This window comes from Plecotus auritus (genome assembly GCF_963455305.1).
Source record: "Plecotus auritus genome assembly, chromosome: 5".
Lineage (NCBI taxonomy): Eukaryota > Metazoa > Chordata > Mammalia > Chiroptera > Vespertilionidae > Plecotus > Plecotus auritus.
In genome coordinates this window covers 21,183,939-21,206,798 of record NC_137776.1, presented here as the reverse complement: position 1 = coordinate 21,206,798, position 22,860 = coordinate 21,183,939, and the positions used below count along the sequence as shown (strand labels likewise).

The following is a 22,860-nucleotide window of genomic DNA, read 5'->3' as shown; positions in this document are numbered from 1 at the left end:
GCCCCAAACAAAACCCAAGTGGAGGAAAGAGCACGGCCCTGCAGATCCTGGACCGCGGAGGCGCCTCCGGCCTCGCCCGCGTCCCCAGCCGCGGCGTGATGCGCACAGACCGGCCCGCGACGCCCGGGCCAAGACTGTCCCCGCACCTGGATGCCGGCCCCGCGGCCGCGCCCCTGCCGCGATCGCTCGCCCCCACGGCTTTCTCGGAGTCTCCCGGCGCCGGCGGGGCAGCTCGCTCTCCATGGGGCTGAGGGACTGGCTGAGGATCGTGTGCTGCTGCTGCCCGTGCCAGTGCCTGGAGGAGCCCGCCGTGTCCGAAAAGGAGCCCCTCGTCCGGTGGGTGCGCGCCCTGGCCGGGATCTGGGGTTACCTAGCCGCGGCCGGCAGCGCGGAGTGGGGATACGTGCGTGCTTGTCTGAGTTAGGGAGGTGGGCTTGCTTGAAGGCCACACTGAAGCACCATCTAAGCCCCTGATTCCTTCTTACAGGACATTCCTGTTCCTTGGGTAAGATTTTTTTTTTTTTTTGCCCGAAAGTATAAATTCCCAAGAGACACCTGAGACCCAGGTGGAAGCCTGTGGAAAGTGCCAAGAATTCGGGTGCAGTGGCTGGGCAGGGAAGCCAGGAGAGGAGTTGGCATGGGGGTCGGATGAAATACAACGGCCACTGACTGTATTTGATAGGTTTAGTCCAGTGCAGTAGGCAATGTGAGTTTCTGTTTCACCCAGGGAGAAAGTTGGATATTTTGTCATTCAATGTTATTATCGAAAGAAGATCATTTCAGTGACCGAGCACAAGGAAATATTTTTCACATTAAAAAATGTGTATTTTCTCAGTAGGATGTCGATTCTTTGCAGGTTAAACGATTAAGTGTGAGAAAATGTAATGCGCTAAGGGGCTTTTGAAGGTTTTGTTCAGGGCTGCAATTTTAAGCCATCGTGTTTTAACTGCTGAAATGAAGGTTCCACTCGGTCACGCCTTGGGGGTGGATGTGAGTGAAACAGAGTATTTAAAATGAAATTAGAAAAAAATATATAAAGTGAATTCCAGGGTTGAGTAAGCAAATATCGAAGCCAGTGTTTCTTATGATTCGATAAAGCTTTCACAACTTTAAAAGTATGATTAACTTCTCTTACTCCATCAGGTCCAAACACTCCCCTTGACTTTTAATATCTTACATAACCCCTTTCTGCCTGCCCACCCTTATTTTCCAGTGCATTGAACAGTGCACACTCCTTGATTTAATCAGGCAGGCATCCTTGCCGCTCCAGGAGCAATCCAACGTTTTCTCTCCCAATTTACTTCAAGTAGTGCCCTTTATCCTTCCTTCCCCTTCCTAAATGCTAGTTCTCAATGCCTGCTCAACAGTCCTCTTCGATTACCTTGTCCGTATTCATCTCTCTCTGTCCTGTGATTTAGGACTTGGAACTTACCATCTGTCCCTCATGATGTAGTGAGCACCCATGTATGTAAACAAATATATCATGTTGTTTCATATATATGTGAAATACATACACACACACACAAACAATCATACACATAATACCCAATGTTTTTGTTTGTACTTGTGATGGGGCATTTACTCAGATGGTTAGATTACTGTGGACTGGGAGAAACCCAGTAATCTACCCCTACTCATATGTAGTGGGTAAAATCTAGAATTTTATGCTTGGGTTGCACACTCAATTTGCAATGTTCATTGTCACATGATGCAGCCCTCAGCTTGGTCTCACCCTCAGGGCCTTGGGTCTTTTTAATTTTTTGTCTGGGATTGTTATTTGAGTCAATAGTTTTTGGTTGTTTTAAAATCTCCACCCTCTCCTGCCTTGATTTATACTAGAAGTCAGTGAATTTTGCAAGTGATTTAAAAAAGACAAAGTCAATTGAGGCTGAATAGCACAATTCTCATGAGTCATATTGCCTGGGGTTAAATCCAGACTGGGTGACCTGACACAGATTATGACATTTATTTGTGCCCTAATTTCCTCATCTGTAAAATGGGGATGGTAATAGTATGTACCCAAAGGGTTGCAAGAAATTAAATGAGCTAATCCATGTAAAGTGCTTACTAGAGTGTCTGACACATAGTAAATATTTAATAAATTTTAGTTATTAATTATTATTGCTATTCTTTTAAGCATGTGATTATGAGTGGACTGGTCTTTTGTGGTTTAGTGTCATTCTGCCATCATTTCAATATAACAATATATGGGAAGAGTAGCTTATTGATGGACATGTGGAGCAGTGATATGTGTGTGTGTGTGGGGCGGGGGGGCGGTACCTTCATGTTCCATCCAACCCAAGTCATCAGAAGATCCAGTTTCAAAAAATTATTTTCATTTATTTTTGTTAAAGTGTGAAATTCGGTGGTCTTAGTATATTAACAAAGTTGTGCAGTTGTTACCATTATCTAATTCAGAACATTTTTATCACTCCAAAAAGAAGCCATATCACTGAGCAGTTACTTGCTGACAACCCCACTCCCCAGACAACCACTGATTTACTTTCTCTCTTTATAGATTTGCCTGTTCTGGACATTTTGTATAAATGGCATCATACAGTATGTGGCCTTTTTGCGCCTGGCTTCTTTCACTTAGCATAATGTTTTGAAGTTTCATCATGTTGTAGCACGTGTCAGTACTTCATTCCTTTTTATATTTGAATAATATTTCATTGTCTGGATATATTACATTTTATTTATCCATTCATCAATTGATAGACATTTGGGTGGTTTCTACTTTTTGGCTCTTATAAATAATGCTGCTGTGAATATTTGTGTAATCTTTGATTATATACCTAGAAATGAAATTGCTGTGTCATATAGTAATTCTGCATTTAACTTTTTGAGGAACTGCCAGAATATTTTCCATAGTGGCTGGTTTGAAATCATTTTTTTAATTAAAAATATTTTTGTTGGATGTATTGGGGTGACATTGGTTAATAAAATTATATAGGTTTCAGGTGTACAATAATTCATCTTCTGTGTATTATATTGTGTGTTCACCACTCCAAGTTAAATCTCCTTTCATCACCATTTATCCCCCCTTTACCCTCTTCTACTTTCCTCATACCCCTTTTCATCATCATACTGTTGTTTGTGGCTATGAGGTTTTTCTTCCTTTGCTTTGAAATCTTGATGTGGTAAAATCATGTGGGCAGATGGCCTTAATTTTTATTTTATTGAGAACTTCATTCTTCACGTTATATTATCTTCGCTGTAATTATAAAACAATGGTTTTCAAGTTTTATTTCATACAAGATATGAAATATCTTATACCTGGAAGAAGTGTGTTTGGGGGGACATTTGTTATTTGTGTGCACGGTCATCCCCAGTCCTTTTGAAAAATGCACTGGGGACTCTTGTTAGTTTAAGAAAAATTACTTAGTCTCATCTTGTTTGCCAATCAGAGAATGCCCCTTAGGTTTTTGACCTTGTTCCTTTTGCTTTCTCTGGAACCCAGTATGTGGAGGCAATGTCTGTCTCTTACCTTGCTTGCATCTGTAGTTCTCTCTGTCCCACTAGTCTCCCCCGACCCCTGCCTTTCTCCAGAAATATCTGAGGCCTCCCTGACTAAAAATTCATCTTGTTATTACCAGGGCCTTCAATTACCATCCTTTGCTTTCCTTGTGTCAGGTACATGTGTCTTTGAAAGTGGTCAGCTGTACCCCCACCTCCTTTACCACCCCCTGAAGATGAAACCTGGTTTTCGCCCCCTGGACAAGTACATGAACATTACTCTCTTGAAAGTTACAAGAGAATGCAATCTGATGTTCTTTTCTCAGTGTATACAGAATACCTCTGTGTGGACCATCGGTGCCTTCTTTCACACTTCCTCGTTCCCTGGCTTCTCTGATTTTGCACTCTCTGGTCTCTGCCCATGATCTGTCTAATCATGCTGCTTTCCCTCCTGATGGCTTTGCCGATGCCGTACTTGTTAGCTAGACATCTTGTTTGTTTTGTCTACTTCTTAAGATTCTACTCTGTTTTTAAGGCCCATTTCAGTTGTCACCTTTGTGGTGAAACCTTAGAAAATCTCCCCAAGCAGTTATGGTGTCTCTTCTTTCTTTTTACCCCCCCAGGGTCACATACCTCATTCTGCCTGATCTTACAGTAATGTGGGTGCCAGAGCCCCTGCCAGATCAGAGGGGCTAAATCTCACTCACCTTAGTATCCCTTTTTGTGCCCAGCCCAGTGCTCAGCATGGAGTAAGAAGTATATTAATACTTTTCCATTAATAAAATGATATTAATGGCTGTTCATTTGTTAATTTCTTTCTATGTGCAACTTTATAAAATGCATTTAAAACAAAACATTGTGAAGGATGATAGAGCAAACAGCCACATACCCAGGATCCGATTAAGAAAACATTAACAAGCCCTAACCGGTTTGGCTCAGTGGATAGAGTGTCGGCCTGCTGACTGAAGGGTCCCAGGTTTGATTCCAGTCAAGGGCATGTACCTTGGTTGTGGGTACATCCCCAGTAGGGGGTGTTGCAAGAGGCAGCTGATCGATGTTTCCCTCTCATTGATGTTTCTAACTCTCTATCCCTCTCCCTTCCTCTCTGTGAAAAATCAATAAAATATATTTTAAAAAAGGAAAATGTTAACAATAGAGTTAAAGCCCCTCTCTTTACCTCAGCATTACTACATCCTGCTCCCACCTCCAAGGGTGACCTGTAAATTGAATCTGTGTTTAGCATTCTTAACTTTAAATAGATGGTGCCACCTGCATGTAGGCTGTTGTCTAAGTGAGATTTCTTTACACACATTCTATGATTTAATAATCACTGTGACCAAATGAGATAGATGTTGTCTCCATTTTGTAAATGAGGATCCTAGGCTTAGAGAGTTTAAATAATTGATTCAGAGTCACAACTGAGAGAAGTCAGAGAGCGGGAATGTGAATCTGTGTCTGTTCAAATCCAGGCCTTGCATTGTAGAAAATTCAGAAAACTGCCAAATATTTCTTAAAAGTAACTTATAATGTCTGTGTTCTAGAAACTGGTGGAGATCACTTGTCTTAGCTCCTGTCCGTTTGGCCCCTTTCTCCTTCCCTTCCTCCTTCCCTTCCTCCATGTCCGTATTAGTATAATTCTACCCCCCAGTTGTGGAAGCAATCTGGCCCCGTAAACCAAGCCCAATGGGAGTTAGGGAACCTGAGTCCTAGACCCAGCTATTAACCAGCTGTGGGGTCCCAGGGAAATCTCTTAACATCCTGGAACCTTCGTTTCTTCTTCTGTAAACTGGGGAGAACAGATGTCAGTGACATGGAATACAGCAGCAGTGAGGCTGGCTGTAGTACTGGGAGGAATCTGAAGGCCCAGAAGATGTGCATCATGACCATTTGTTCGACTCTGTAGCTTCCCAGGGCTGCTTCACCAGCGAATAGCTGAGTAGTCATTTCTAATGCCAAGATAATAATGCTGATGGATTGTTTTTGGAATGGCTAGATCATTGATCATTTGTCTTTAAAATAGTGAACGACTTTTTGGTTTAGGATTAAAAGAAACATTTGAGATATGGATTACTAGTTTCCTAGGACTACTATAACAAATTACCACGAACCTGGTAGCTTACAACAACAGAGATTTATTCTTTCACAGTTCTGGAGGCCAGGAGTCTGAAGTCAAGGTGTTGGTGGGGCCATGTTTCCTTCAGAGATTCTAGGAAGAATCATTTCTTGCTGATTCCAGCTTGTGGTGGCTTTTGGTAGCTCCAATCTTCGCCTGTCTTCTTCCATGTGTCTCTTCCTCTGTGTCTCAAATGCCCTCTCTCTTCTCTTTCAAAGACACCAGGCATTGGATTTAGGGTCCACCTTACATTCAGGATGATCTCATCTCAAGATCCTTAAGTTAATTGCATCTGCAAAGCCCCTATTTACAAATAAAGTCACATTTCCAGGAACTGCGGATTAGGACTTGGACATAGCTTTTTAGGGGACACTATCCAACCTATTACAACGTACTTTTGGGGAAATGTTTGAGCTTAAAGCATTGGTTTTTATTTTACTTTTAGAGCATGTCTCTTTCCATCAGGGATAAAAGCATGCTACTACCATATACAAATCCACCTGAGCACGTGGCCCTGGTAATTATATGATTTGGGAGGCACACCTGCAGCCAGTCACCTTTAAGCAGAGATGCCCAAGTGCCCTGGCACCATAAAGTCTACTGCCACATGACATCCTGCCGGGGCTGACCAGCAGACCCTGAACGATGGATAAATGATTACTCTGACACACGTTTCTGTGAAAGAGAGGTTAAGGGACTACTTTGCTATAGCCACCAAGTAGCCCTGTTCGCCTGCCTCCTTAGGCTTTTATTGTAACAACAGCTTGAATTAAAATTAACTATTAGATACTACCAGCAGGGTAAGCGTCCTTGAGAAAACACCTGCATCTGTAGTGTCTTTCAAACAAGGACGTTTTGAAGTCTTAACATAAAGATCCCAGTAAAACACTTGGGGGCTCAGACTTGTTTGGAAAAGTCAAGGCAGGAGATGCCTCCTTCGCCAAGGTCCCCCAGAGGCCTCCGACCTTTCAAAGAATCCTCCTTCCAGACTGTCCAGCCAAGTCCCATGCTTCCCCACACATCCAATACAGGCCCAGAAGAGTCTATAATGGAATGTGTCAGGAGTACAGTGTAAAGTCATCTTTCATGCTAAGTCATCTTTCACAATGGTTCCTTTGAACTGTTTCAGGGAGGTGTAATTCTCACTCTCTAATTTCTACCGGCTGTTAATAACTGATAAGCACCACCACTGTCCAGTTGGTCAAAAGCAAGGGAAGAAAGGGAGAGAAGTCACAACCAGGACTGAGTTTTCATTGTGGCTCTGTAAGCTACCTAAGCGAACCGTGGAATGAGCTTCCAAATCTGTTTGCTCCCTGCTCTTTTCAATGTGCACCGCAGCTTCCATTACTGATAATAGAGTTTCCGCACCTTATCTGTGGGCAGTGAACAGAGGACAGAACGTCAATGTTTTCTTTTTCTCCATGTCTAGAATTTTCATTAGGGAAAAATAAAATACAACCTCAGTGTCCCTTGATGGTTGTTTCATGCCCACAGAGAGGGGCGGTTCTGAGAAGGAATTGATCGGGGCCTGTGAGTGTGGGCACCAGAATTGAATTTCCCTGACCATAAAGAAACAGTCCCGGGTGAGTGCATCCAGCATGCAGAAGAGGGGGAGACTAAGGTCACGACCTACACCTTCCCTTTCCCATCCCTCCTGAGCCTTTGTAGGTTGTACTTAGTGCTTAAGGTATACTAGGCACTGTCGTAAGTGCTTTATATCTATTAATTAAATCCTTGCCATAACCCTATGAGGTCAGTCGATTTTTGTTATTCAGAGTAGTTATGTTCTATTAGTCACCACAAATGCTGAATTAAAGAATATCGAACCATTGCTCCAAAGGGGAAATCCAGGGTTAGATTCCTGCCAGCAAATTCGTCAACTGATCAATACACACCTTGTTTTGTGTGTGTTTCTGCTTAAAGACACTTAATTTAATAGCTGTTGCTGATTAACATTGAACTTGCTGCCAACAGTACTGTAACTCAGGCCTGAATGAAACTTACCTAACACACTTAATTTACCACTACGGTTGGGCCTATTCTAAACAGTGAAATCACCAACAAAAAGCACAAAAATGGGGGGAAAAAAGTGACACTAGATAGTCCACCCAAAGAACACTCATTTGCAGTATGAAAGCTGAAACAAGGAAGCAGAGCTGAGCCTTGGTGGACCTCGGCAGGGAACTTGGGCCCCAAGCATAAGAAAACACGGGGCCTGTTATTTTGGGGGTTACAGAGAGAATTTAGTGAGTGGGCAAATTTGCAAATACAGAATCTGGGAATAATAAGGGTACCAGTAATTATGTCTCTATCTCCTCTTGAAAGATGAAGAAACTGAGGCACAAGAGCTTCAGTAGCTTCTCAGAGGCACAGATGGCAGAGCTGGGATTTGATCCTATTATATTCCAGATCCACAGAAAGAGCAGCAGCCTCCTAGTGTGTGTAACTAGCTGCTCATGTGAGAAATTGTGTCAGAAGTATGAGATTTGCTCCGAGTTGTGCCACCGGGGTTGAGAAACACTGGCCCCACTTTTCTGTAGTAAGGCTGGTGAAGCCAGGCGCCAGTGGGATAGAAGGGTGGTGGGTTTAAGACTTTTAAAAGACAATCCCCACCACCCCTAGAAGGAATAATCTTCTACATGTGGAGAGTTTTTCATTTCACAGTGTGGGCTCACATGACCTCAGAGCAGATCAAATTGTCTTCTGCCCTTGGAAGGGCTTTGAGAAAATGTTAGCTCATGTGTTAGTGCCAGTGCGATCCCTCAGGCCGGGGCCCAGATGGCCTGACTCTTTTCCCCATACGATGATGCTGCTGAGTTCCCTGAGCTGACTCAGGTCAGCCTGGCCCCCCTACAGAAGCTGCAGGTCACAAAGCCTGCGGCCTTGGGCCGGCGGTGAGTCACAGGAAGTAACTGCAGAGGCGCAGAGGATCCTGCTGCAGGAAGGAGCTCTTGGCTACCAGAAAAGCCATTCCAAGGCTTGCACTTGTACCTTCTTGAAGGACAGAGGAGAAAGAGGGGAGGGTCTGGGTGCTGTTCCCAGAATGGGGCCTCAGGTCCAATGAGTTCAAGATCAGTGCTTTCTTTACCAAGATGTCAGCCACTCCAAATTTAAAAGAGGATGACTTTTCAAGGTTTCTTCCCAGGACACCTACAATATCCCTTCCCCCTTTTGTAACTTGCATTAGTCAGTCTTAGCAATGGTGGAAGTTCCCGAGGAGATAAAATTTCTTTCTCTTACACGTCATGTGATCTAGGTTTACTGGAACTTTTTATTCTCTAGGTATCTTAAGGTGATCTTATCAATGTACTTTGTTTAAAAAGTAAATTCTGTGTAAAAGTTGGGTAAAACCATTTATTCTGTCAGCAGCTGGTGTCCTTTTTGGTCTGGTTAATAAATATTTGTTCTGTGCCAGTTAAATACTGTGCACCCTATTCCTTTGTGCTTTTTCAGGAAATAATTGGTGAGACGGTATGTGTCTAATGAACCCTGTACTGCCTGACATGTGGTAAGAGTTTACTGAATCGCTTCTCACTTATTTTTTTCATTAACTTTTAAAAATTTGTGTTGGCACATTTAATATCAGAGATTAAAGACATACAGAAATATATACAGTATAAAGAACAACTATCAAGTGAATACTCCAGGGCAAGATATAGCTATTGCCAGCCCCACATTCCCCATCCCTGATCATATCTAGAGCATTGTGATAGTCATTTTCTTGCTTTTATTTTTCTAAAAATTAAATCTTTATTGTTGAAAGTATTACATATGTCCCCTTTTTTCTTCATTGACCCCTTCTAGCCCGCCCTGCCCCAGACCTTCACCATTCTATTGTCCATGGGTTATGAATAAATATGCAAGTTTTTTGGTTGATCACTTCCCATCCACCCACCCTAGCCCCCCTTCTCTCTGAGGTTCCGCAGTCTGTTCTGTGCTTCTATGTCTCTGGTTCTTGCTTTCCTTTATAGCTTTACCACCTATGTATGCACCTTAACTATGTACTTTAGTTCTGCCTACATTTAAACTTTACATAAATGGGATCAAACTGTGTGTGTTCTTTGTGAGATCTATCCAAGTTGCCACGAGTAGCTTAGTTTGTGGTTCTCATGGCCTTGTAGTACCTTTCATTTTATTCACTCCTTCTACTGTTGATGGACTTTTGGGTGGTTTCCAGTTCAGGGCTATTCCGCATAGTTTAGATTTTAAAGTCAGCACATAAGGTGAAATTGTTCATCCGGGCCACCTCCTGGGTCCTGAAGCATACACCTGTCTCAGGGCTTTGCACTTCTTGTCCTGCCTGCCTGGAATGTTCTTCCTTCTTTTACCTGTAAGGGTAACTCCCTCATTTTATTCACTCAGGTCTCTGTTCAAAGGCATTGCATCAGAAAGCTCTTCCCCGACCATCCTCTTTAAAACAGTACTGCCCCCTTCCGTCATCTCTTATTCCCTTCAGAGCCCTGCTTACCACCTGACATAAAACAGGTGCTCCTTGTCCCTTCCTCCCTTAAGAGTAAGAGCCAGCCCCGCCTTCATAAATGTAATCAGGTCACACGTGAAGCGTTTGTCTGTGAGCCTGGAGACAGGGGTTCCGGCTTCATTTCTACCATTCACAGCCCTGTGACCTGGGGAAACAGCAGTTCATTCATTCAGCAAATATTTATCCAGCATCCACTAAGTATCAGGTCCTGTTCTGAGCACTGGGGATACATCACTGAGCAAAATAGATACAGATCCTGTCCTCACCGGGCTTTTATTGTGGTGATGGGAGTGAACAAACAATGAACATAATAAGTAAATTAGAAGATACATAAGTGTGTAGGAAGGAGGAAGACAGAGCAGAGGCTGGGGAGCATGCTTGTGATTATAAATAGGTTGCTTTGGGTAGGCGTCACAAGGAGGAGGAGTGTGTAAACAAAGATTTGAAGGCGGGGAGGGAGTGAGGTATGTGGATATCTGCGGGAAATCATTACAGGTGGATGAATCAGCCGTGCAAGGGCCTGAGATGGGTGTGACTGGTGGGTGCAGAGAACTGCTGAGAGGCCTTAGAGACCACAGCAGGGTTTATACTCTGAAGTCAAGTGGGAGCCCCCCTGGGGCGGGGTGTGGGGGGGGGAGGGTGTTGAGGGCCCGGGGTGATGTTATCTGATTTACATATTAAAAGGATCATTTTGATTGTTGTGGTGTTGAGAATAGAACTGGTGGAGGCAATGGTAGAAGGAGGTAGATCAGTGAAGAAAAAAAAAGATTCAGGAATTCTTATGCAAGACACTGATGCTCTGACTCAGGTGATAGGGGTAGAGGTAGACATTTTAACATGTATTGTCAATAGGATTTTCTGATAGTTTAGGTGTTGGGGATGAGAGAGCCAAGGATGACTTGAAGGGTTTGGCCTGAGCAATCTGAAGGATGGGGGTTCCATCCTCTGAGAGGGGAGACTGCTGTGGGAGGTTTGCTGGGAAGAACAGGTGCTTGGCCCTTGAACTCTCTGTTAGACATTTGTGTTGACATGGGAAGAAGGTAGGTAGATATAAGACTCAGATTTGACAGAGCCATCCGAGCTGGGGATACAATTCCAGATTTAGGAGTCTTGCTCATGAAGATGGTATTTAAAATCACGATGACATGACTGGGAGTGAATGTGAGCAGAGAAGGGACCTAGGACCTATTCTAATCTTTCTGAGCCCCAGCAGAAGAAATAAAGCATAGTGCTTCCTTCCCCTACCTACATCACTGGGGTCTTGTCAGGACCATCTTCCAGCCTTTAAAGCACTTAAAGCGATGCATGAAATGCCATCACACAGGGCTCTGTTTCAGCCACAGGAGTGGAAGGAGTGAGGGGTAGGCGCCCATCAAGGAGCAGGGCCAGAAAAGAGGGGCACGTGCCTTCCTTCCTGCACTTGAGGTAGGTCACGCCTCGGGTGCTGAGGGAAGTCATGAGCTGGGGGTTAAATGCTGAGAAAGCTCCAAGGATCTATGGAACAATGTTTAAACTTGGGGTTAAATACTGTTTGAATACTGGATTAACTAGGTAACTGAAGGAGGCCGGTGTATCTGTCTTGGAAGGAAGGGAGAGAAAGAAGGAGAGAGTAAGAATCTTAGACTCACTGCTCCTCCACCAGGAGGTTTCCATGGAGGGAGGAAGGGAAAGGTCTGGAAGCCAGGCGCCCAGTAGGTCGGCCAGTTCCTACTGGGGAATCAGACCAAGGGGCCATAGGTAGTGATGGGGTGGCACCCAACAGCCTTTTGAGGTTGTTGTTTTTGTGTTGGTTGCTGTTAACTAGAAATTTTATCTCTTCAGTGTTTCAGAGCTTCAGTGTTAAACCAGTGATCGCTGATGCAGGGCGGTCTGGGGGACAGCAGTCAAGTCACTGGGACCGCTGACGTCAGCAGCCAGCCTTTTGTGCAGGGCGTTTTGTGGGTTTTTCTCAAATCTTTCCCCACTGCCCTTGGTGGGAGGACTCATGGGAAACCCTTGTAAGCCACTTTCATGCCTTGTAGCACGTTGCACCAAAGCCCCCAGGCCGGGAGCCCAGTGTTTCTAAGCCTGGTGTCTCCCTTAACTGTAGGCCGTCTTGAAAGACTAGACTCCCCAGCGATTTGGTCATGTGCCCCCCAGGTGGGATTGAGGGTGGAATATGAGACTTATCTCATCGTACCCTTTTGGGAGTAAAAGCAGCTTCTGCTTCTACTGTAATGTCAGAGCCGCCTCTCAAATGCCTGAGGTTAATAAAATATTCAGCAGCAGCAGATGGTGGCCAGGGGCAAAACAGCCACCCTGGCTTTCCTTAGTACCTTTTAGTCATCATTATGTTGGGGGGCGGTGTGGGGGGGGAGCTCCTGATTCAGTGACCCCTTCCTCCCTCCTGCTGTCCTCCCTGGACTTCTGGGCCCAGACCTCAGGACCTTTGCATGGAATCTCTTTACCTAGGCCCCAGAGTCCTCAAGGTGACAGTCTCCGGAGGTTCCCAACCTGCCTCTCCAGTGGTGGGTTTTAGGCTTTGCTTTGTTCTGCTCTCTCCACCCGAGGGTATAAAGTTTTAAAGGAAAGTGGACTGCTGCCTGGCCTGGGTGGTGTGCAGGCTATAAGGAGCAGGGACATTCATGCCAGCACTCAGAGCCCAGGATCCGGTGAGCCAGGCCAGGTCTGCCAGATCCTGCGGAATGAGCACACACCCTCATTCACTTTTGTCTTGAACAGGATTTTGATAGAATTATTAATTTAATGATTTATTTGGTGGTAGAAACTACCTTTTCTGTGCCCCAAAGAAACCTGACTTGTAACTCTGAGGAGTAAGAACGTGTAGGGAATGAGGTCCAGGTAGAGGGCGGCTGCGGAGCCGCGTGGAGGGGCTACGGTACAGAGATGAGCTGGAGCTCCCAGCAACCAGCATTGGATAGAGCCCTTGCTCACCCGAGGCAGAAGGCCATGGTGCCTTTTCTATTTATACGTCGCCTGGGTGTCAGGGACTAGGCAGAGTCTGAGGCTCCTGGGATACCAGGGGAGCGCTGCTCCTATTTAGGGCAGAGCTAGATGTGGGAAGGGCTTGAAGCAGCACCTGTCTAGCACTTCTAAACAGGCCCGTGGTGACCTTGTGTGAGCTTCATCTGAGCTTGTAGATTAAGAAAGAGTGGATAGTGTTTTACACTGCTGGAGTCATGCGCGTGGTGTGTGAGTGAGTGTGTGTGTGAGTGTGTGTGTGTGTGTGTGTGTGTGTGTGTGTGTGTATTAGAGACAAAGTATATGTGTGTGGAAATAGAGGGGCAGGGGGCTGGCCAGGGAGGCAGCTGTCATAGTCTTATCAAAACACAAAGAAATTGTGGGTTATTAAACGGAAAGTGGCTAGATCAGGCATGGTCAAATGTTATTACTGATTATTCAGACAAGTACTGGCCAATCTCTAAACCTCCTGCTTTAGGAAAATTTTTAAAAAGTGGCAACAATGTGTTAGATCTGAGATTTTTTTCTGAAGATTGGGGTCCCAGCTCTGTTTGATCCTCTCAACTAGTACTTTTAAAGCACCTACACTGTGCCCGACCCTGCTGGGTGATGTGGGGTGTACAGGAAATACTGGAAACACCCCCTGCCCTAGAGGAGCTTACCGACTTGTTGAAAAGACAAGACTTATACAAATGAAACAGATTTAGGGAAAAAGAAAAACCATTTTCAGGAAAGAACTAGGGTTTCATGGCCTGAGTGGTCCATGGCATCCAGACCCGGGCGGGGTCTGGATGCCTCGAGGAGAAGCTCCAGATGAATCTGCCTGTTTGTACAGGTTTGCTCTTGACAGTGTAGTTGTTATCTGAGCTGCTCTGTTTGTGGGCACACCCCCAGCATAGCATTTGGATATCAAGTCTTATGACATGTGGCTTCTTGGAGAAGCTCCATCAGGGATTTGTGCTGGGAGGGCATCAGCTGGCTGCCTGACCCGGAGAAGTCCAGCAACTCCATAGGCTCGTCCCAGTCTGCAGGGTGGGACAGTGTCTCCCACCCTTTTGACCTCAGATGGTTGGGTAACGGGAGGGGTGGAATGTGGAAGCCCTGGATAAAAGCCCTGTGCAGCGCAGCGGTGCTTTATCATCTCTGCGAAATCTGTTCAGGCAGAAAGAAATCGGAGTCCACGCCTTTCATGCTATCTACCCCTCTCCGGTGTCTATTCCTTGTTTTCCCAGTGTTCTCTCTTCCTTGGCTCTCGCCTGCTCTCTCCAGCTCCCTCCCACCGCTGCTCCTTAGGGCTGGCAGTTCCCCTGAGGTCTTTCCTCAAGCCCCCTCTGGTCCCGGCTTCAGTGGTGATGGGAATGCATGTGCATTCCTCCAAGTCCAGATCTCCAGTCCTGCCCTTGCTCTTAAGCCCAGATCCTGACCTCTCTCTGAATGTTCTGCTGGCTCACAGGTCAGCTTTGACTCCTCTCCTCCCACCTCTGTGCTGCTGTCACCAGTCACAGGGCTGCCACTTCCCCCTCAGATGCTGCTGGAATCCACCTTCTCAGTTTCCATTCCCACCACTATTTCCCTGGCCCACACCTCATTCACTCTCACCCCAACCAGTATTTCAAAATGTTTGGCATTACCTATGTGTATATTTAGCAATAGAACTCCACCTTTTCTATGCCCCCAAGAAAACTTGTTTATATCTCTAACCAATAAGATTTTAAACAGAGCAGCTCTTCTGGTTGTGGTGGTTTGTGGGCTTCTCTTTCTGCCTGGGGGCCCTGCCCATCTTCTGTACCACTTCCCCCCGACACCCCCAGGCCCTGACACTAGGACCTCAAAGAGCATGGCATGAAAATCGCCCTGCCCTCTTATGACAGCCTCCTGAGCCATCTCTTTGTTCCTTCTTCATGCAGAGTTATTTCTCTAAACCCAGACTTGGCAAGGCTCAACATCTCCTTGTTAACCTGTCACAGTTTATAGAATAAAGCCTGGACTCCAGCGCTCTCCTCAGTCTGAGCCACATCACCTTTTCTTCTTCACGTCCCTGCATTTCCCTCCCTTCATTGTGGTATAGCTCTGTAGGAGCACTTGGAATTGCCCAACTCTGCGGGAACTAAGCCTCCATACCTGCGACTGTGCTGTTCCCTCTGCATGGAATACCATTCCCCTTGCTTCTCTTTCTGGTGAAAAGCTATGTATTCCTCAGGTCTGTGTTAGATGTTGTCGCCTCCATGAAATCTTTCTTGCACTTCCTTCTCATATGAACACACAATTTGTCATTCCTTCTCTGCTACTACAACACTCTGTTCATAGTTTTTAAAAAAATCCACTTATCTCATTGCCGTATAGTCACATGAAGGGCAGGGACAATGTCCTATATATTTTCAAGTCCCCAAAGCCCCCAGCCCAGCACCCAGTCTACACCAGGCACCCATTTCCATGTTTGTTAAATAAACACAGCTGAACGAATGAATGAATTTGATATGCTCCTTAAAGCCCGAATGGGCAGGACACCAAGGCATCAGTTGCCTCAACCTGTCATTGGCTCATCATTCTTAAGAAGAGCCAGGCTGTGGGAGGGTTCCTGCTGTTGAACCCCAATTTGGAGACTGACACTTTGCTTCCTGTTGCCAGATTTCCTTAGTACCAAATACTGAGTATCTCAAGTTTGTTTAAATCTTCACATTTGCCTTTAGCCCACCTGTCAGTTGCCCATATCCCTCCTTCCCAGATGCTGTTTGCGTATCTGGACGTCCTCCGCCTGTCCTTATTTGCCATTCCCTCAGGTCACACCTGCAGGTGTGCTTGCACCCCTTGATCTAGCTATTTCAGAGAATGGCATCCCTCACCCAGGTGAAAAGCCAGAGAGTGTACCTGCTGAGTATTTCTGAAGAGTGGACTTTTCTTCAGCTCCACACCATCATTCTAATCCTGATACCTTTCATGTCTCACCTGAGTTAACTCAGTTGCACTTTAATGAATCTCCAGATCCACTCTTGACCCCTTTCAAGCATTCTCCTCTCCACACTTTAGCCAGAAAGATCTTTAAAGTTATAATACTGTCATGTCACATCACATTCCTTTTTAAACCCTTCCTCATCTTACCTTGCTTTTAGGAATAAAGACAACATCTATATCTATAATAATAAAAGCATAATATGCTAATTAAACCAGACGTCCTTCAGGATGTGCTTCTTGACGAAACCGCGGCTGGCGGGGGCCGAGGCAGAGGCTTGCAGCCGCCGCAGTGAGCAGGGGCCAAGCCCCTTGCATGAATTCATGCATTGGGCCTCTAGTTTCTAAATAATGGAAAAAAAGAAAATGGTTTACAAAGCCCTGTGGTTCTGGCCACAGCTACTCCCCCAGCTTCTCTTTCACTGTCTGGTTAATGTCCCTTTTCTTCTAAGGAATACATACAACCTGCTTCCTCTCACCCCAGAGCCTTTGAACATGCCTGGAATTCTGTTCTTTCAATATAAAGCTCAAGCATTCCTTTATCCCAATGCCTACCCCCATTAGTTCTCAAGACTCCCTAAACTTCTCCTGTGATAGTTTTTAATTATGCAGTCATGTGATCACTCATTAATGTATTTCCCTACCTAGATTCTAGTGAGGTCCCAAACAAGGACCATGTCTATGTTGCTCACAATTTTATTGAGCCCTGTCATTAACATGGAGTTGGTGCTTCATACATACCATTAGATGAAGGGAATAGCCCCAGCATGACCTCACCTGTCTGGTCCCACAGAAGTTAACTGGGGCTGTGTACAAACATGTCCTAGGTATGAGGCTCTGCCACTCATCTCTCTAAGGCCAAGCATGGATACTGCCTTTTAAAGGGTAAATCATAAGACCAACATAAAAAATGGGGCTACTGAAATTCCTACTCAACATCCCGCATTGTTAATTGAAACTACTTGGATATGCATGTTTATTATTTAATTTTCTTGTTGTAAGGAAATTGATAGATATTTCATACTATTGTACTTTAAATTTACTGTGCTTTCTTGAATTGAGTAAAAATTCATCTCTTTATGTTAATTGTTTTCTCCTTTCAATCACACGAGTTCTAGTCCCCACTGAATTTCCTTTTTTTCTTTTAGCTGCTGGGGTACTCAGTGTTAAATTTCATGTTTAGCAGTAAAATTACCTCTGTCAAGGTATCTGATCACATCTCTTCTCTGCTGTTTTTAAAATGGATTTTTTTTTATTGTGTTATGCTTAATTGTTAGAGACAATTTATATCTCTTTGTTAGAAATATATATTTATGTATTACATCACATATTATATAATACTAGAGGCCCAGTGCATGTAATTTATGCACTCAGTGGGGGGGTGGGGGGATCCCTCAGCCCGGCCTGCTCCCTCTCGCAGTCCAGGAGCCCTCGGGGGATGTCTTTAGCACTTTAGCACTGCCACAGAGGCGGGAGAGGCTCCCGCCACCACCGCTGTGCTTACCAGCCGTGAGCCCGGCTTCTGGCTGAGCAGTGCTCCCCCTGTGGGCACCTCTTGCGTTGAGCAGTATCAGGCCGAAACGGGCTCTCCAACATCCTCCGAGGGGTTCCGGATTGTGAGAGGGCGCAGGCCAGGCCAAGGGACCCCACCAGTGCATGATAGGGGCTGGGGAGGAACTGAGGGACGCGGGAGGTTGGCCAGTGGGGGACGCGGGAGGACCACGGGAGGCCTCCAGGGCATGTCCGGCCAGACTTGCTCCAATCGGCGGACCCCAGCAGCAAGCTAACCTACTGATGGGAGTGTCTGCCCCCTGGTGGTCAGTGTACATCATAGCAACTGGTCGACCAGTCAACTCTCTGCCCCCTGGTGGTCAGTGCATGTCATAGTGAGCAGTTTGAGCGGCCTTAGCATATAATTAGCATATTACACTTTGGTTGGTTGAATGGGTGACCGGACACTTAGCATATTAGGCTTTTATTATATAGGATATACTATTTATTTTATTTATAGTACATGGCATACCTATGATGTATATGTTATATATATTATAAAGCCCTCAAACAACTTTTTTTTTTTTATACCATAGTAATAACAACCCATATTCTTCATTCGGAGCAACTCTGGCGAGGGATGATGAAAAGAATTTGTGGAGTATGCCTCATGATGTGTCCCACACAGAAGCAGACGATGACAGAATTTTGTACAATTTGATAGTCGTTCGCAATCAGCAGGCCAGAGATTCAGAGGTAAGCACTTTCTGAGATCTTGTTGTGTGCAGATGACATTGTCCAGTAAAAACAGCAATGACTGAGAAGACCAGCTTTAAATAAAAGAATGAAGGATGAAAGGTTTGACCTGAAGGCATTTTAACAGAATATAGTTGCTAACTATAGCTGGCCTTGGTAGGCCTGCTTGATAAGCCAATAAGACTGATATCCCATTATGACCTTAATGAGACAAATTACAATAGTACAGAAACAGCAAGGCAGGAAGGGCCTGAAGATAAATAAGAGAGATGTCCATCTCTCACCTTTCCAGGTGTTCAGCAAGCCACAGTCAGAAGAGTCACACTGAAGGTTAGAGGGTACTTTGCATTATCACCAATTCCATTAGTGGGGACTGAAAAGCAGTTTTATTATTTTTCTATTTAAATCTCCTTAAGCTAATCAAACAACAGCATATCTGCCAAATTTGAGATGATTTTTGTGATAAGGCTTGCATGGATGGGAATGCATGACCTTGTTTTCCCTTTCATTAATGGGAAGAGTCAGTCCTTTCCCAGTTGGGGTTTCTGCTGGTGAGAATAGAGCGAATTCTTTTCTTTTCTTCCTCTTCTTGCCCCACTCTGCCCAAAGCAATAACAGCAATAGGGCCATATTATATATATAGTGCACCTCTTTCTCCCCCGCCCCCATGCCCTGAGCCTGTGCACATGTGGCAGGGGCTTGAAGGGGTGTTTGGAACTGAGCCTGGCAGCTCTCTCTGGGAAGCTCCTTTTCTCTGCCCCATTTGTCTTCACTTTTGAAAAGGTGGTAGAGGAGGCAACGTGAGCTACAAAGTACTCTGAATAGACACAGCTCCAAAGTGGCCCTAAGTGGCATTTCTGTGTTATTCTTGGACGTGTGTGAGGAGCCATCCAGAAGCTTTTTTCTTCTCCTTGACTAAGAAATAAAGTCAAACCTACCTCTAGAGGAACTCTGTAACCAAGACAGGCAATCAAATAAATAATATGAAGATGTGATGATAATTATACATAAAATAATTTGAAATATCTCTCTTCATGATGCTTCCTTTTTTAAATGCAATATATATGTATACATACACACACACACACACACACAAGGTGTGTGTGTGTATATATATATATATATATATGTATGTATATATATTTTACTTGTAAATATATGTATATGTATTATAATATTATATAACACTAGTGTCCCAGTGCATGGATTTGTGCACAGTGAAAGGAAATTAATTAGAAGAAATATTTTAATATCGCTATTTGCCCTTTCTCTATAATACAAGTGTCAACCGAATTCACAATCGACAATGACAGATTGAAACACACACGTGCGATTGGCGCCAGCGAGAGCTTTATATGTAGCCTTTTATATATATAGATATACACATGGTTTTAAAATGTTCTTATATTTTCATCTTCAAATTTTAATGCATATAAAAGCATATATTAATAGTTCTATTCATTTTGCCCACAGATGGGATTGGACATCATGGACTCTTATGAACCATGCTTTTTTTCCACCTAATATATTTTGGACATTTTTTCATCTCAGGATGCTTAGATTTACCTTATTGCTTTTGAGGGCCTTCTAGGATTCTCTTGGATGGATTTATCATCATCGAATCAACCAGTCCCTATGGATGGTTAGGTTGATTCATGTTTTTTGCTTTTAGAAGCAATGCCACAGTGGATATGCATGTGTACTTGCATGACCTTCCATAATTTTTCCTGGACCAAAGAATATGTGCATTTAAAATGGAAAAGTCACAATGCTTCCTTCTTGGAGGAACCTATGACAAGCACTTCAGGGGGGCAGAACTGAATAGCATTGGGAGTTCACACTGTGTTTAAGGGGAGCAGCTACTGAACTCCAGATAGCTGTGTGTCATGCCAAGAATGTAGACCCGGAAGTGCCAGGACTTCTGATTTTAGGAGAAGCTGAAAATACAGATTTGCATATACTAGTAAAGTGTCCAGATTTTACAATGATAGGCTCACATTAAAAAAAAAGTCAGCTAAACAAAATACTGATCAATAGGGAACATTTATAACAAGGATTACCACTGCTTATATTATGTCCAGTGTGATTGAAAACTGAACTCACCATTAATTTAGAAGGTGGAAGTGGGAAGCTGCTCTTTAGGCAGCCCATGTGGCTCATGAGTACAGATTGGGTCCACCCTCCAGAAATACTTGTCATGTTTTAACTACAAGTTACATGAGGTGTTTAAATCTGAACAAGTTCCATATCTATTATTATTGCTGATCTCCTTTTCCACCCAGGAGGAAATTGGTACAAATGTTAATAAAACAGAGGGTTTTAGTTTTGAAAGAAAAACAAATTCTACCTAGGAACAAGGAACCCTAGATATTTTGCACAATACAGTTTGGAAGCTCAAGCAAGGTATTAAGGAAAACTGAACATTATGCTTTTCCTTAAGTAGCAATAGCACGAAAGAAGCCAGGAACATCCATATTTGGATTTCTCTGAAAAATGAAAAATAATTTCAAAACAGTGTGTGTGCTACTTATATTCCCCTATTGAATCTGAAGCTGGAGGAGGAAGGGCGACAAACAGATAAGGCTGAATTTGCAGTGTTTTCCTAAATTGAAAAAAAAAAAAAATCGTAAGACACATGGGAGAGTGAATAATGAAGCAAAGGCATGAACTTAAAAGTAACTCGCAGTGTCAGAAAATGTAAAGAGGAACATTATTTTAATCTAATAGAATCCACTTTTCATTTACACAAGCCTTTGAAAGCTAATGGAAAACTGATTTTCAGCACAAGAAATAATGCATTTGCAGGCCTCCAAGTAGTGGAAAAATTATTGCTCTTGTCTTTGAGTGATGTAAAATACTTTAATTTGACTGAGCAATAGTAAACAACCTCAAAGTCATGGCACTAAATCATTCTTCTATGTTCATTCTCATTAAGCCAGTTGTATTTCACTTAACACACTCTGTTCTAGGGAGCTTAATGATGGTTAGTGAAATGTCAATGCACCTTATTTATATGTGTAAATAATGTAACCAAATGGAAAGCTCTTGTCCTCCAAGATACTCATAATAATGAAAACAGGGCCAGGCACTGTTCAACCACTTTACATATATTAACTATGTCCTTTTCACAGCTCAGTGAGGTCGGCACCATTATTTCTCTTTGAAGGGACTTGTCCAAGGCCACTCAGCTGAAAATGTGGAGTCAGGATTTGAATCTAGGCTTTTGAATCCAGAGACATAATATACAATGAGCACCATGAATGAAATTGTAATTGAGGAACAGATATTGTTTGAGATTCAGTGTCCATTTTGCAGTGCATGAGCAAAGTGTGTCCAAAGCCCGTTTCTGTGATTTGCTGATGCCAGTGATAGGAAAGGCATTCTCAGCCCTGGGGAGCGAGAGCTGAGTTTGGTTTGAGGATCCTGACCTTGTTTCAGGAAGTGTCCCCTTCCTTAAGTTATGGTTTTCCATGCTGATTGCCGCCGGTTAAGACTCCTGCTAATAACTTCTGTGTTATTAGCTCTGAGATGTTTCATCTTTCTCCTTTCCATCCATTCTTCACTTTGTTTAGTGTTTGGTCTCTGACCTATGTTCATTGGTCTCCTCCAATGGTTTCATAATGGTTCCTTTAGGACTTTGTGTGTGGCTTCAACATTTTTACTTTGCTGAAAAGGACTTTTACATTTCTGATTACCAAAATAAATGCTAAGAATCAAATTGTTCTCATAAATACTGAACCAAAACACTGTTTGGTTCAAAATAGGTGATGTCTGTTTGGCATTATTGGTGACAGAAATTCCATGTCTATTTTTAAGATAATTACATCATTACATGCTCAGAAGTGTATGTAGTTCCATGACAAGGGCCTGTCTCCCTGTCACTGAGCAATGCAGGGTCTGTGGGAGCACCAGATGCTGTGGGGCTGGAGTGACCTGTGAGAACCACACTCTGCTGAACCCTGGGGAACAGCCACATGTTGTTATTTTTTAAGACGATAGAGGCAAAAGCATAGAACATTCCTGGTTTACAATGTACAGTTTACTTCTCCTGTGTGTCAGTCCTCCCTGCTGGCCTCAGTGTTGCCAGGCATTGTAAACAGTTCCTACAAAGTGTTTAAAGTAGCAGCAGACCTTCCTGGGGTTGTTTGCAGTGTCTGGATTATACATTTAGCCTATCATATCCCTAGTATTGAAAGAAGGGACAAAACAGAGTTAACTGGGATGTTTGGTGGGAAGACGTGAGGAAGTGGGAGAGGGTAGAATTGCTGTACCAGCCACATAACTGAAGCACGTGGAGATGTGATATTCCAGTTAGACTCTGCATTGCTGTCTTTCCTCTCCACATGCTGGACAAGACCTGCTTTGCTAGGGCCATCGGATTTCTCTACAAGTGTGTAGAGAGAAAGATGATTGGATAGCCCAATTTGTCTAGGGCACTTCCAATTTATATCTTTGGCCTAGCACACTTGATATTTATTAGCATCCCTTTTCTTAGGTATTGGCCACTGCAGGAGGCAGGAGTTCAGGTTTTACACCAAGCACGAAGGAGCAAAATAACAGTGGAAAAGTGAAGCGATTCTCTCTAGATAATTCTGGGTCCTTTCCAAAACCTTTGCCTCTGGGGTCCAGATGACCTGGATTGTTGAATGCGACC

At 44.0% G+C, this 22,860-nt stretch overlaps 1 protein-coding gene across 2 annotated transcripts in view; it reads left to right on the top strand.

Moving 5' to 3' along the window:
* MREG (melanoregulin) overlaps positions 1 to 22,860 on the top strand; it is a 52,111-nt gene continuing 29,251 nt past the window's right edge. Inside the window, exons 1-2 of one of the 2 annotated variants that reach the window (XM_080667518.1) lie at positions 1 to 505; positions 18,047 to 18,206. In XM_080667518.1, the coding sequence (XP_080523644.1) occupies positions 18,114 to 18,206 (93 nt within the window). In that variant the 5' untranslated portion in view covers positions 1 to 505; positions 18,047 to 18,113. The remainder of the gene's footprint in view (positions 506 to 18,046; positions 18,207 to 22,860) is intronic. The other variant, XM_080667519.1, reaches the window with a different exon arrangement.